Genomic DNA, 12425 nt, shown 5'->3' with positions numbered 1-12425 from the left:
GTTTAGCTTGGGGCCCATTTGCGGCCCCTGGACTGATTGTTTGTGGCCCCTAGTTTTAGCTCAGGAATGACACAAATTTGGCCATGAAGAGATGGAGACTTTCTATTCTTAATTAGGAAAAAATGATCACAAAGTAAAATCTTCCTACAATGGAATGTACTGGCTACAACACAAAGTATTTGTCTTCAAATCATCAGATTTTAATCATGTTTTTTTTGCATTCTCCTGCAAGGATCGGTGACTTTTACTTCAAATTAAACTTTGTCGCACCCAAATCTGCTTTTAATTAATTAAATAAACTTGGCTAAGTAAAGCAAGCATTTAAAAATAATAATAGAAAGAGACCAAAATCTTGACTTTACTGATCAGAATGGACTAAATTGTGTTATTTATTTTTTCCAAATTGATATCTAGAAAATTTACAAAATTACTTTTTATAAAAGCATCCTGCTGGACCCTTTTAAACTTTTGTATCTAAAATAATTTTAAAATTCCTTTACAGCAACAAATCTTACTACTTTCTGAGTTTAATTAAACTATGGATCTGCCCACAGCCTGGATCATTTTAAATCGCTTCTTAAAACTCATTTTTATTCCTCAGCATTTAATTAAACTAGTGTTTTGATACTCTGTTTTTATTCATTTGTGTTATTGTCATTCTTGTACAGCACTTTGGTGCAGTTTTATGCCTGTTTTTAAAGTGCTATATAAATAAATTTGACATTGACATTGACATATAGCATACATAGTTTACTGAGTAGGTAAAAAAAAACAACTTTTTCTGGCCCTCAAGTCCTTTTGATTTGAGTATTTTGGCCCCTTGTGAAAAAAGTGTTTGGGCACCCCTGACTTAGATAAGCATCATTTGACATTATACCCTGAATTTGACTGATTGCAAGCGGGATTAAAACGGAACGTATGCTGCTGAATTTCAAGCGAAGGACAGAAAATGACAGACAGACTCTTGGACTCCACCTGCAGCTTCCAGAGGAAGTCCAGCCTGGCCGTCGACTCCACCTGCTGGGCGTGAAGGTAAAGGGCGAGGACGAAGACAGTGATCACCACGGGGGTCATGATCTTCAGAGGAACCTTGTTGTCCACCAAACACCTGGGACACACACACAAACGAACAGATTGATGAATGAAACAGCAGAGCAATAAGCACAGACAAAGGTGTTGCACAAGGATTAGTAAATACTTCAAGGAGGAATCTGACACAAACAAGCTGCTCTCTAAATCTCGGCTCATTAGCGTGAGCATCTGTTGCCAGCGGGTCATTATTAGATTCATTAGCGTGGCAACTAATGACGCTGCCAGTTTAATAGATGACGGAGCGGCGATGAAACCTGCCGTCGGTCTCACCTTGTGCCGTTATCTGGTTTGCTGTGAGGGGAGAAACAGAAGAAGAGCTGATCAGACGTGAGGTTTGTACGTCACATGCTTGGCTATGGCGGCGGTGAGGGGGGCACTCACGTGTAATTCAGGGCGTTTGCCATAACCAGCAGGTCCTGGTTGTCAAAGAGGTTCACTTTAGGTACCTCCATGATGAGCAGGTACAGCAGCTCGATGAAGAGCATGAGGAAGAGTTTCCCGATGCTGTTGACCTGCAGGAAGACGGAGCAGGCCAGCAGGCTGAGCAGCACACAGCAGGTGAAGTACTGAAAGAGAGAGGAGATGTGGACACACGCATTTAGATCATTGATCGGTGTAAGGCGTTGTACTACTATGCTATGATTCCAGCTGAATAAGTCACACACGGCCGCCCCCTTCCTGATGGCGCCCTGAGTTACTGCCTGTGTTGCCCAAATCAAGAAACTCAGGATAGGAGTAAACTTTACAGTTAATCATGTGACTGGGACGGTACAAGATGAAAAGTTAGCGGGAACAAGCTAAAAGACAAAATCACGATGACGACAAATGAAGAAGAGCAGGTGTCGCCATTTTGTTGTTTTTTTTTTAAAAAGTGGCAGTTTTTTGTAAAATGTACTTTTTTGAACTTTACATCATGTCATAATGTTATTCCCTCATCAAAAACATGCATTTGATTCTTTCATGCACGTTTGAGAAATCTTTTAATCTCCATGGCAACCATTCATCTGTTCAAAACGCCTGGTTGGACCTAGCTCCACCTCCGAGGATGAAGGTCCTCCTTGGAGCTGCAGCTTCCAAGCTTCCACCTAACAGACCGCATCTCCGCCTTCACTCCCCCACTCAGCTCCTTCAGACTAGCCAGCAGCAATTAGCAAACACCTGGTGGAACTGCGTGGCCGCTGAGCTCATTAAAAGAGCTACTTCTCAGTGAAAACATTGCATTTCGTTAACTAGACGATACAGACTCAAAAAAAAAAAAAAATAGTCAATTTGCTGAAAGATGAACAAATTCGTCTTTCAGCAAAACTGCACAAATAGTACAAAAAGCATTTCAAAAACCCAAAAGCCAGTTAACGGCTAACAGAGGAGCTATGTTGTGATGGCTTCATGAGGAAGCTTCAGAAACAGCAAGACCTTCTTAAAGAGACAGAGGCTCGATTTCACAGAGTTAAATTATGAAGTCAGATTTCTTTTATTTTATTACTTTATTTGATATGAAGCCTAGGCGCAAATTCAAACTGGAAGACTCTTTTATCCCCACTGGGACCTGCTAATTGAAGCGACCCGCCTACAGACCTCGGCCTATCAACGCTGGACCAAGCCTCGTCACGTCCAATCACCGTCCAAGGCCCAGCTGACAAGGACCTTCACCCACGGTGTCCTTCGCTCTCCAGCCGAGCTCAACCCACCACCACCCCTTCTCCTCCATTCGCCCGGTCCTGAGGCCCGCTCCCTTCTTCAACCACCACCACCAGTGCCGGGCCCCTGGGGGATGACGTTCCTAACAGCATCGGGGATGCTCATCTGAAGCTTATCGCTAACGCTGCGATAACCGTTATCCCCAGCCAGGGCCCGAGCGCCAAAGACTTTAATTCCTGTATGTCACTAAACTCTTCTAATTGTCGTCTTTTCTCCGTCTGAGTCTCTCCAGATTGAAATTTGCTATGTACAACATTTTTATAACAACTGAAGGCAACCGATTTACTTGATTATGCTTTAAAATGACACAATATGCCTGAAAAACTAACAATGCTGCCCCTTTAATTAGCCTACACTTTAAAAAAAAGTCAAAAGAATTACATGGCTCAGAAGTCCTCAGTGCTTCCAGTGTTCTGTACCTTTTAGTGAAAGTTTTTTTTCATTATTAAAGCTGTAATCAAATCATATTACCACAAATGACTATTCTTGTCGCCACATCTTGTGAAATGAAACTGCAGAAAACAAAGTAATCTACCAAAGAGTGGGGGGGGAGCCAATAAAAGTTAGTTTTCAGACATACACACACCTCAGGGAAGCTGCAGATGAGAGCGTCGTCTCCGCAGGAGCCGTGCTGTGTGTCCAGGTTGTAGTTGAGGAGGACAGCGTGGCAGGCGTCCACCAGGTCCCGGCTGATGTTGAGCTCCGACTTGATGCAGCTGCGCAGGTCGTGACTGCTGCAGGTGAACTGAGCCAAACCGACCGTCAGTGAGCGGACTGGGGTCATTTACCGCGCGCGAACGCTGACCTCAGTAAGAAATCTGTACATATTGCTTACAATGTTAATGAAAGCAGACAGGAAGACGATGATGATGGTGAAGACACCCACTAAGGTGCTGTTGAGTCGGGACTGGACGATACGTTTGGAAAGAGTCTGCAGAGGAGCGGGGAAGATCTGGTGGAGAAAAATATAGAACTTATCAATTATTCACCTTCAGATTTAGGGCTGAAGCTACCGATTATTTAGTTGTTTAATCTAGCGATTGATCGATTAATTGGATTAAAATATTGGCACATTCTGCAGATTTTTCATTTAATCTCAAACCATTTTAACACCATGTCAGAAATAATTAAAAGATGCAAACAAGCAAATATTCAGATTCATTTTTTACATAAGAAAAAACATGTTATTGCCTAAAATGCAATAATGTCGTATTCCTTTAGCGAACGCAAAGAATGTAGCTAAAAAAAAAAAATACTTCTAGCATCAAGTGAGCGTAGAATTATATTGGTGCTAACGGTATTTAGCACTGGAGAATTACTGCAGGAGAGATCCACTGATAATTCATCTGGTGATCTGAGCCGTCAGTTTAAAAAAAATAAAATATCCGGTCTGTTTTCTGACCAGTGGACACACCACAAGGTCGCTCCAACAACACTCTTTCATGGTAGTTAGACGACTTTTTGTGATTTTCAAGATCATTCAGACTGACAGAGATGTAACAGGCTATTTAAAAAACCTTTTTTTTTTTTGTCCCACGACATTGGGAGACCCGTCTGCTGTTCATTTAGGCCAGAGGTCTGCAACCTGCAGCGGCTCTTCGGATCTTTCAGAAAGGCTCTTCATAACTAGCGAAGGTTAATTTTCATAGTGTAAACACTGCTGAATATCTGTAACCATCATACGACACTAAGAAAGGTCTTTAATAAACAAAAATAAAAAAAATAATAATTCTTTGATTTTACATTTTAGCTACAGGTTGTGGATTTTACTCACTCCAAAGCAGCAGTACACAGCTGAGATGAACATGACGCCCGTCAGGATGATGAAGCACGTGATGAAGAAGCCGATCATCAGACTGGAGCTGCAGAAAGGAAATAGATTATTATTTACACGATTAGTTAATAACAAGCTGCTGGTTGAAAACCCATAACTGAGCTGACTGACGTCACTGTATACATATCTGAACTGAATTCCACACGATGAGTAAAATAAATTTCTTATTTTGCAGGAGGAAACTGTTTCGATCCTCCCTGTAGGAACAGACCTGCATCGTCGAGACGTCAGGTTTTGCTGCGCTGCCCGGTGTTAAATGATTCTTCTTTGTCTTTCCGCTTAATGATTATGTAAAAATACTTTACGTTCCGATTGGTTAGGAGGAACTGAGTTATCTTCACGTAGCAAGATGTCGTTTTCATGAGCCGCTTCCTACGAAACAAACAAAAGCCAAACTGGCCCAAAGTGCAGCTAAACTTTGTTTCTTCTTACAGACAGATCTGGAGTCGAGTTTCCCGATTCTGTCAAAGCTGGACGGCTCTGACAGTAAGCTGAGTATCTGAGGAAAACCTTTGGCGGAGAGAAGCTCACCTGATTCTACCAGGTCTTTACAGCTTAGGCCACGAATTATCACCATAAAGCTGCAGCGGGAATAAGAGTTTAGTGTATAATCAGCTTCCTCACAACTTTTGTTCTTAATCTCTCTCTGGGACCGGAAGCAAAGAGGCTCACAAAACAAAAATACCAACACATTAAGAGATATGCATTAGTATGATTTATAGTGAGGTGTTTTTGTTTTTTTGGGTACCAGCCAGCAGTGTTGCATGAGAATTTAATGTGCTATAAACAACCCGTGCAAAAAAATAAATAAATAAAAGTTTGGTAATTGTTGTACATCTCCATATCTATGAACTTCATTAAAAACACTAAAGTTACATTGCATTAGTTTATTTCTGATCATTTTAATAATGACTTGCAGGTAATGAAAACCTGAAGTTAGGCTTTTCAGAAAATTCAAATACGCTAAAATATATACATAGATATATATAATTACAAACAAAGCCATGAAAAAAAAAATGTTTTTGTCATGTTACAGCAGACGCAGTAAAAGGTAAAGGGTAAGACATAGAAGGTCATCTGTACAGAAGCTGGCTGTTCACAGAGGGCCTTTCCAAGCATACTAATGGAAGGTTGAGTGGAAGGAGAAAGTGTGGTAGAATGCAAACATTTCTGGGCAACATTTATTTGAAGAAGTGCTCATAAGAGTGACATGACACTGTCATAAGCAAAACATAACACCTGTCATGAACATGAAGGACTCTATAAATGTTTATAACTGGTGTCATGACGTGTCGATCTGTAAATAATGACACTTTTAATGCAAAGTTGACACTTTTCATTTCATTTTAATGCAACTTTTAGTGCAACGCTGCATTAAAAGTGTCATTATTTACCAAATGACACTTCATGACACCAGTCATAAACATTTATAAAGAGTCCTGCATGTTCATGACAGGTGTTATGTCAGTCTTAGCTAATAATAATAATTAATACCATTAACATAGTTGATTTTCCACATTTGTCAACCAAACATTTCCCTTCCACTTAATGCTCTTGCATGCGGCCAGGGTCTGAGCATCTGTCACCATCACAGCGTGACTCACGTCGGCACAATGACGATCTGGATGAAGCAGATGAAGAAAAAGACGAGGGTGGCGCAGGCCACGTACGCACCGAACCTGGTGTCCACCTGTCTGGAGTACTGGAAACAGGGAAGAACAAGCTGGATGTCAGACAACAAACGGAATTAGACTCCGACCTTGAAGGAAAAAATAAATAAATTCCCAAAATATGTCAATAGACACAATCAATAATTACTTGATAAATACCCGTTTCTTTAGCCTTCTGAGTCAAGCTACAAATGTTTAAGTGATGCGAGTTAGCTATTAATTTCGGAGTCCATAATTGTAATGGGACTTAATAGTAAAATGTTACATTAGAAAAGTAATTTGACATTTCGAACAGCTAATATTTTGTCTCTGAAAGGCTTTAAATGCATTTCAATTGAATGTATTTATTTGATTCTGATCTATTTAAATTATTTTGTCAATTATTTTGTCTTTTTGTACTTTCTTTAGTTTTCAAATAGTTTTCATTAAATTATTGCTATTAGTAGTAGCTTTGTAAGCCTTTATGGCTGAGATGAGAATAACAGTGTTTGTATTTCATGACAGCAGCAGAAATAGTCAACCTGCGAATCAGTAACACGTTTAATCTGTTCTGTCCGTCTGAAGCCGTGTTCCTGCTTTGACTTTCAGTACTCTACTTCCAAATGTAACCTCCCGTTTCTGTGTTTTTCCCTTTCCTTTGACGTCCTCCAGGCACAGAAAGGAGAAAGCTTTTTTGTTTCGTTTTTTGTTGTTGTTGTTGTTGCGCTCGGCAGATTGCCTGTCACAACCGTTTATCCGCTGATGCTCCCGGCAGCGTGCTTGTGTGCGGCCTAACCTTTTTTTCCAGGTCGGGTTCTCTGAAGGTGAGCAGGAACTTTTTGACGTGTTCGGAGCGCAGGCGGTCGATGCTGCGCGCGTCGATGGCCCTGCCCAGGAACTCGTCCACCTCGTCCTCCGGGTTCAGGTTTTCCTGCGTGTTCCTGAAAATAAAATGCCTGAATAAAACAAGATGAGACGGAGTGACATTTACTTCTGAGGACAAAGTGGGGTGGGGGGAAAGTTTGTCCTTATTTTTATTTTATCTGACCAAAACAAAAGGACTTGTCACCCCACTTAGGATTGCGAGAATTTCTCTGCCTGGTTTATTACTTTACAGTTCACTGATTAGATATGCAGCAGAAAAAAAAGATAAAGAATACACATTGATGAAAATGCATCTTAATAATTCAAAAAATTTAAAATTCAGTTTGATCCAGTTTAATTAGAAGTGAAATATTGAAGTGTTTTTATAACAACTGGAGGTAACTTGTGCTGTAAAATGGCACTATGTGACTGGAAATCACATAAAACTGCCCCTTTAAGATAAGCAGTTTCTGTTATTACACTTATAATAACAGTGTAGTAACACCGTTACACAGTAACCACACAGTAATCAAATCACAAACATTACACAGGGTTATTACACAGTGTAATAACAGAGAGATAAACATTCAGGTTTGTCTCTGAATGTCTTACCCTACAAATCACTCAAACTGGCATGATTTACAAACTTAACTAAGAATTATGCCAAGCTTATTTGAAGGGAAAAAAATTAAGAAAAGCAAAGATTTGGAAGAACAAGGACAGAATGACTTCTTTAAAAGTTTTTTTTTCCTTTATTCTCTGGTTGAAACGGTCGGCGCTGCATCACTACAGAACGTTACTGAGCAGGTAGACTGTGAATGACAATATCCGAGGTAAGACTCCAGCCTCTTGTGCTTATGAAAATGAATTTGGCTACATGACACAGAAACTTTGTGAAAATTGCGAACACTGCCATTTAGATGAGCCGTCGGCCTCCAGGGAAGCATCTTTTCTGTCTGTCACAGGGAGAATAGATGAATGATATCAGTCCAAGGACACCAAATGACTGAGTCTGGTTTTATAGTTTCAGCGATGACTCCTAGTCTGGTACCGCACACAGAACCAAGAACAAAAGAAAACCTGCACCAGCAAAGTGCTCTCAGTCCGAAACTACAAAATTACATTTATAGGTTAAGTTCAAGCAACAAGCCGGATCTCTGAAACCCAATCAGAGTTTGACGTTTGTCTGAAAATGAAGGAATGGTAGAACAGAAGCACTGTGGGTCCATGCGTAACATTCAGGACTACAGCTGGGAATGCATTTGCTGGTGAAAATCTGGAGAGAGCCTCGAAATGAACCCTTTTGCAATAATCAAAGAATCGAATTTTAGGAAAGAAATATGCGGTGAATTTGAGTACAAATATTCAAAAGTTTGAAAAACAACGAAAGCAACTGGTTTTATTGAAAGAGAGTAGATACATTAGAGTATTTCTGATTAGCAAGCTGACATTGTCTAAACATAATTGAACGCCGAGCTTCAAAGATCAACAACGCTCCATAACGACCATTAAAAACTAAGATTTTGGGAGTGATGCTGAAAACATCCTACCATGACAAACATAAACATGTTACGTTTGCTAAGCTGTGCTTGGACTTCATCTGGAGCCATTTGCTTTGGTCAGGTGAGACAGACACCGACAACAAGTAATTTGACCAAACGTCCATTGCTGAGTGTGGTGGAGATTTATGACATTATCGGCCTGAGAACTAAAATAAACGGGTCATCAATGGATTTGGTAGAGATATGGACAAAGCAACACAAGAGGGTTAGAAAAAAAAAAGAGCAAAGAATTGACATTGACTTTTCTTCAATGGGCAGAGAATCTAATGTTATGTTAGCAGCTGGTATTGGAGGCACTTTTACACAGTAAAAAAAAAAAAAAAAAAAATCCCAACACTCATCTCCACCCGTTGGAACAACTGTACTCAAATTGAAGGTCAGCGTTTTTCAAAAGATTTCAGAAACTAATCGGCAAATTTGCTTCATTTTAACGTCGTTCTTACTAGGAGAACCAATAAACGTGACCAGTACTGCGTTTGATGACGGAGTTGTTACTCACTTGTCTTTGGGATCCTCGAAGCCCTGAAAAACAGGAACATAAAAGAAAAACAAACTATTAACTTGAGTACTTCTTGACTTATTAATAAAGCTAACAGAGGCCATGTTTTCTGGCTTTGAGTACGTTAATCTGAACAATTATCTACAATAGAGTCATTAAAAAAATGATAATACATGTTCCACTGAGGCTCATTTGTGCAAATCAAAAGTCTCTTTACAAAAATTACAACCTTTAAGCAAACTTACATTTTATTGATACCATTACTTTAATTATTTTTCAGAATGCATTTACTTTTTTGTTCTGATGTAATATCCAAATCTCAATTGTCGTGTTTTCATTAGCTGTAAGCGGAAAATTATAACTAACAGAAGTAAAGGCTTGAAAACATGAGTTTGTGTAATTAATCTATATAATGTACTTTACTAAGTGAATGGAGCTACAGAAATAAACCAACCTGTCATTTATATTCTAATTTATTCAATTACAAAGTGAGAAGGACTTTAAAATACTGAAAACATACCATGTCCTCTTTGACTAAATGATGATGGTTAATATTTTACATATAACAGCAACGTTGTTCGACATAACGATAACAATCAGCTGCAAACGAGGTATTATTACCTCAAAAAATAACTGTTATTATGGACCTGATGACATAATGATCAGTTTGAGGCAATGAGAGAGAAAAAAAAACAGGAAATGTTTCCTGTGGGTGGAAAGAAGTCAGAATTACACAGCGAAGGCGACGTCAGATGCAAGATATTTTAGTCAAATTGTGTTTAATGAATAAAAGTTCGACATAAATACAAAAGTTCTGGAAAAGACGTTATTAGCCAGGTATTAGAACTGATACATAGCCATCAGTCAGTATGTTTGTGAAGAATGTGAAAAATATAGAAATACATTTAAAGACGTGATCACAGTCCAGCAGAGCTTCACTGATGGATCATTTTTATTTTAGCTTTTGCTCTCATATGATTCACACAAGTAGCAGGTTAGCATCAACCAGGCTAACACCGACCAACGTTAATCTAGAAACAGTGTCAAAAATGAATAATCGCCATGATATAGAACCATACTTCATGTCTGCCATTTTAATTTTAACTGGAGGTTTAAAGTATAAACGTCCTTGCTGAAAAAGCAAATCAATTCTTGAAACCTCTGCGTATATATTATTATTTTTATTTTATTTATTAAATTCTTTTGTTTTCGTGATGATAAAAGCATTCTGGTCGTTTGCTCAGCTTTACTTTCTGTCTCTCTGCTCCTGCTGTTAACAACAGAAAGGGTGACGGTGAATGAGAACATGAAAACCGATGCCAGGCTCACGTTAAAAAAAAACAACTCTTGGGTAAAAGTGACAACACAAACATCTCATTTCAAGAAAATGTAAAAGAACACCAGTCATTACTTGTTGCTACACGAACGTATAAAGGGAGTAACATTCAGAGTCATCTCAGCTTTCATTTAAAAAGGGGCCTTCAGTAGGTGGCGCCATTTTCCTCTTTTTGTTTTTTCCACTCCGTCCCATCTGTTGAATTATCTACATAATTCTAATTTCCCTGCTGGGATAAATAAAGTAATTCTTCTTCTTCTTGTATAAGAACACAACTCACTCTGCGTACAGTGGCGCAGTTGGTAGCACTGTTGCCTTGCAGCAAGAAGGTCCTGGGTTCGATTCCCGGCCCGGGGTCTTTCTGCATGGAGTTTGCATGTTCTCCCTGTGCATACGTGGGTTCTCTCCGGGTACTCCGGCTTCCTCCCACAGTCAGGATAATTGGTCTGACTGTGGGAGGTGTGTGTGTGTGTGTGTGCATGGTTGTGTCCTGTCTGTCTCTGTGTTGCCCTGCGACAGACTGGTGACCTGTCCAGGGTGACCCCGCCTCTCGCCCGGAACGTTAGCTGGAGATAGACACCAGCACCTCCTAACCCCTCTAGGGACAAGGGTGTTAGAAAATGGATGGACAACCCGCTCTACATCTTGCATCCAGACTGCTAACTAGCCTGCGTATCCCATGGTAACGCACTAAAATCCACGGATAAAATCCCAATGGCTGCCTTCTTTGTCTCCGATCGCCTCATCCTCATCAATGTGCCTCATTAGGGAGAATCTTATTTAACACCTCTTTTAACACCTTTAATTTCCTGCAATTTTCACCCAAAGCACAAAGAAAAATTTTTGGTTTTTTTGGTAGCATAGCACAACATGAATGAAAACCTTGTGAGAAATTGACGCATCTGGAGGAAACTTTGAAGGTTTTTAGAGTCTGATTATGTTGGATAGCGGACGTAAGAATCGCTGTGGACTCACTATTTCACTGGAGGACGTTAAGTGGACGCTTGAGGATGAAAAAGGACTGGTTTTGTTCGAGATGGCTCTACTCTGTCAATGATATGGAGGTTCGACTGGAGAGATGAGCATTATTGTAGTATTGATTCGCATGCATAATCGGAGTCTCAAAAATCTTTGCTTTTGTTGAAAGTATAATGTTCAAAAAGCTCATTTAAATCTTTATCTCTCTAAACAAGCCAGACTCAAAAAGGGGAAAAACAAAGCGAGGCAAGCTTTAAAATGATTTCGTTTTTAGATTCTATGTATGACAGATTTAAAACAGACAAACCACAAACCAGCGTCAGCAGTGGCAGAGTTAGACTTTTAAATTTGGGGGGGCCAAAGCGGGGCCAGGGCTATCTCAGGGGGGCCACAAATGAGAAATGTATATATATACATTAAATAAATCATGTACTATTTTTACCAGTCAAATTCTAATCATATTAACATAGGGTAATTAGCCGGCTTAGTTAATATTCACCCAGTTAAACCGTGAATCCAGAGAAAAGCATCTAACTTTTTCTCCGTAGTGACAAAAACCACTGACTGTGGCCCCAATAACTTATAATAAATTAAATTAAGCGACTCCACTTAAATTACAAGCACCTCACCTGTCTCTGAACGCACAGCCTCACAAATTTCTCCTGGTCGCATCTGCAGAGCAATCTGCGCTGGTTGATCGGTCAGTTGGATCTGTCTGAACCAAACCACTCAATAGAACTCTGCGAGCTTTTTAACCTGGGCGCGGGAAGGTAACGTGCACCCGGAAGGCTCCTTTTGTTGAATCCACAGAGTGAGTTAAGTTTCAACAGTTTCAACTTTACGCACAGAGAACATAGTGTAGCTCACCATCGATCAATATAAGAACAATTTCTGTCCAAATATTATTTCTGAT

General features: G+C 39.8%; 1 protein-coding gene across 2 annotated transcripts in view; it reads right to left on the bottom strand.

Moving 5' to 3' along the window:
* The window catches only part of adcy5 (adenylate cyclase 5), a 71595-nt gene that overhangs the window by 5324 nt on the left and 53846 nt on the right, over positions 1-12425 (bottom strand). The window contains exons 9-17 of one of the 2 annotated variants that reach the window (XM_028022570.1): positions 9199-9221; positions 7070-7229; positions 6229-6326; positions 4565-4652; positions 3626-3742; positions 3377-3535; positions 1474-1658; positions 1363-1383; positions 976-1108 (exon numbers count right to left, since the gene is read on the bottom strand). In XM_028022570.1, the coding sequence (XP_027878371.1) occupies positions 976-1108; positions 1363-1383; positions 1474-1658; positions 3377-3535; positions 3626-3742; positions 4565-4652; positions 6229-6326; positions 7070-7229; positions 9199-9221 (984 nt within the window). The remainder of the gene's footprint in view (positions 1-975; positions 1109-1362; positions 1384-1473; positions 1659-3376; positions 3536-3625; positions 3743-4564; positions 4653-6228; positions 6327-7069; positions 7230-9198; positions 9222-12425) is intronic. The other variant, XM_028022571.1, reaches the window with a different exon arrangement.

Source organism: Xiphophorus couchianus, chromosome 7, assembly GCF_001444195.1.
Source record: "Xiphophorus couchianus chromosome 7, X_couchianus-1.0, whole genome shotgun sequence".
In the NCBI taxonomy this organism is placed as follows: Eukaryota; Metazoa; Chordata; class Actinopteri; order Cyprinodontiformes; family Poeciliidae; genus Xiphophorus; species Xiphophorus couchianus.
This window is presented reverse-complemented; position numbering and strand designations above follow the sequence as displayed.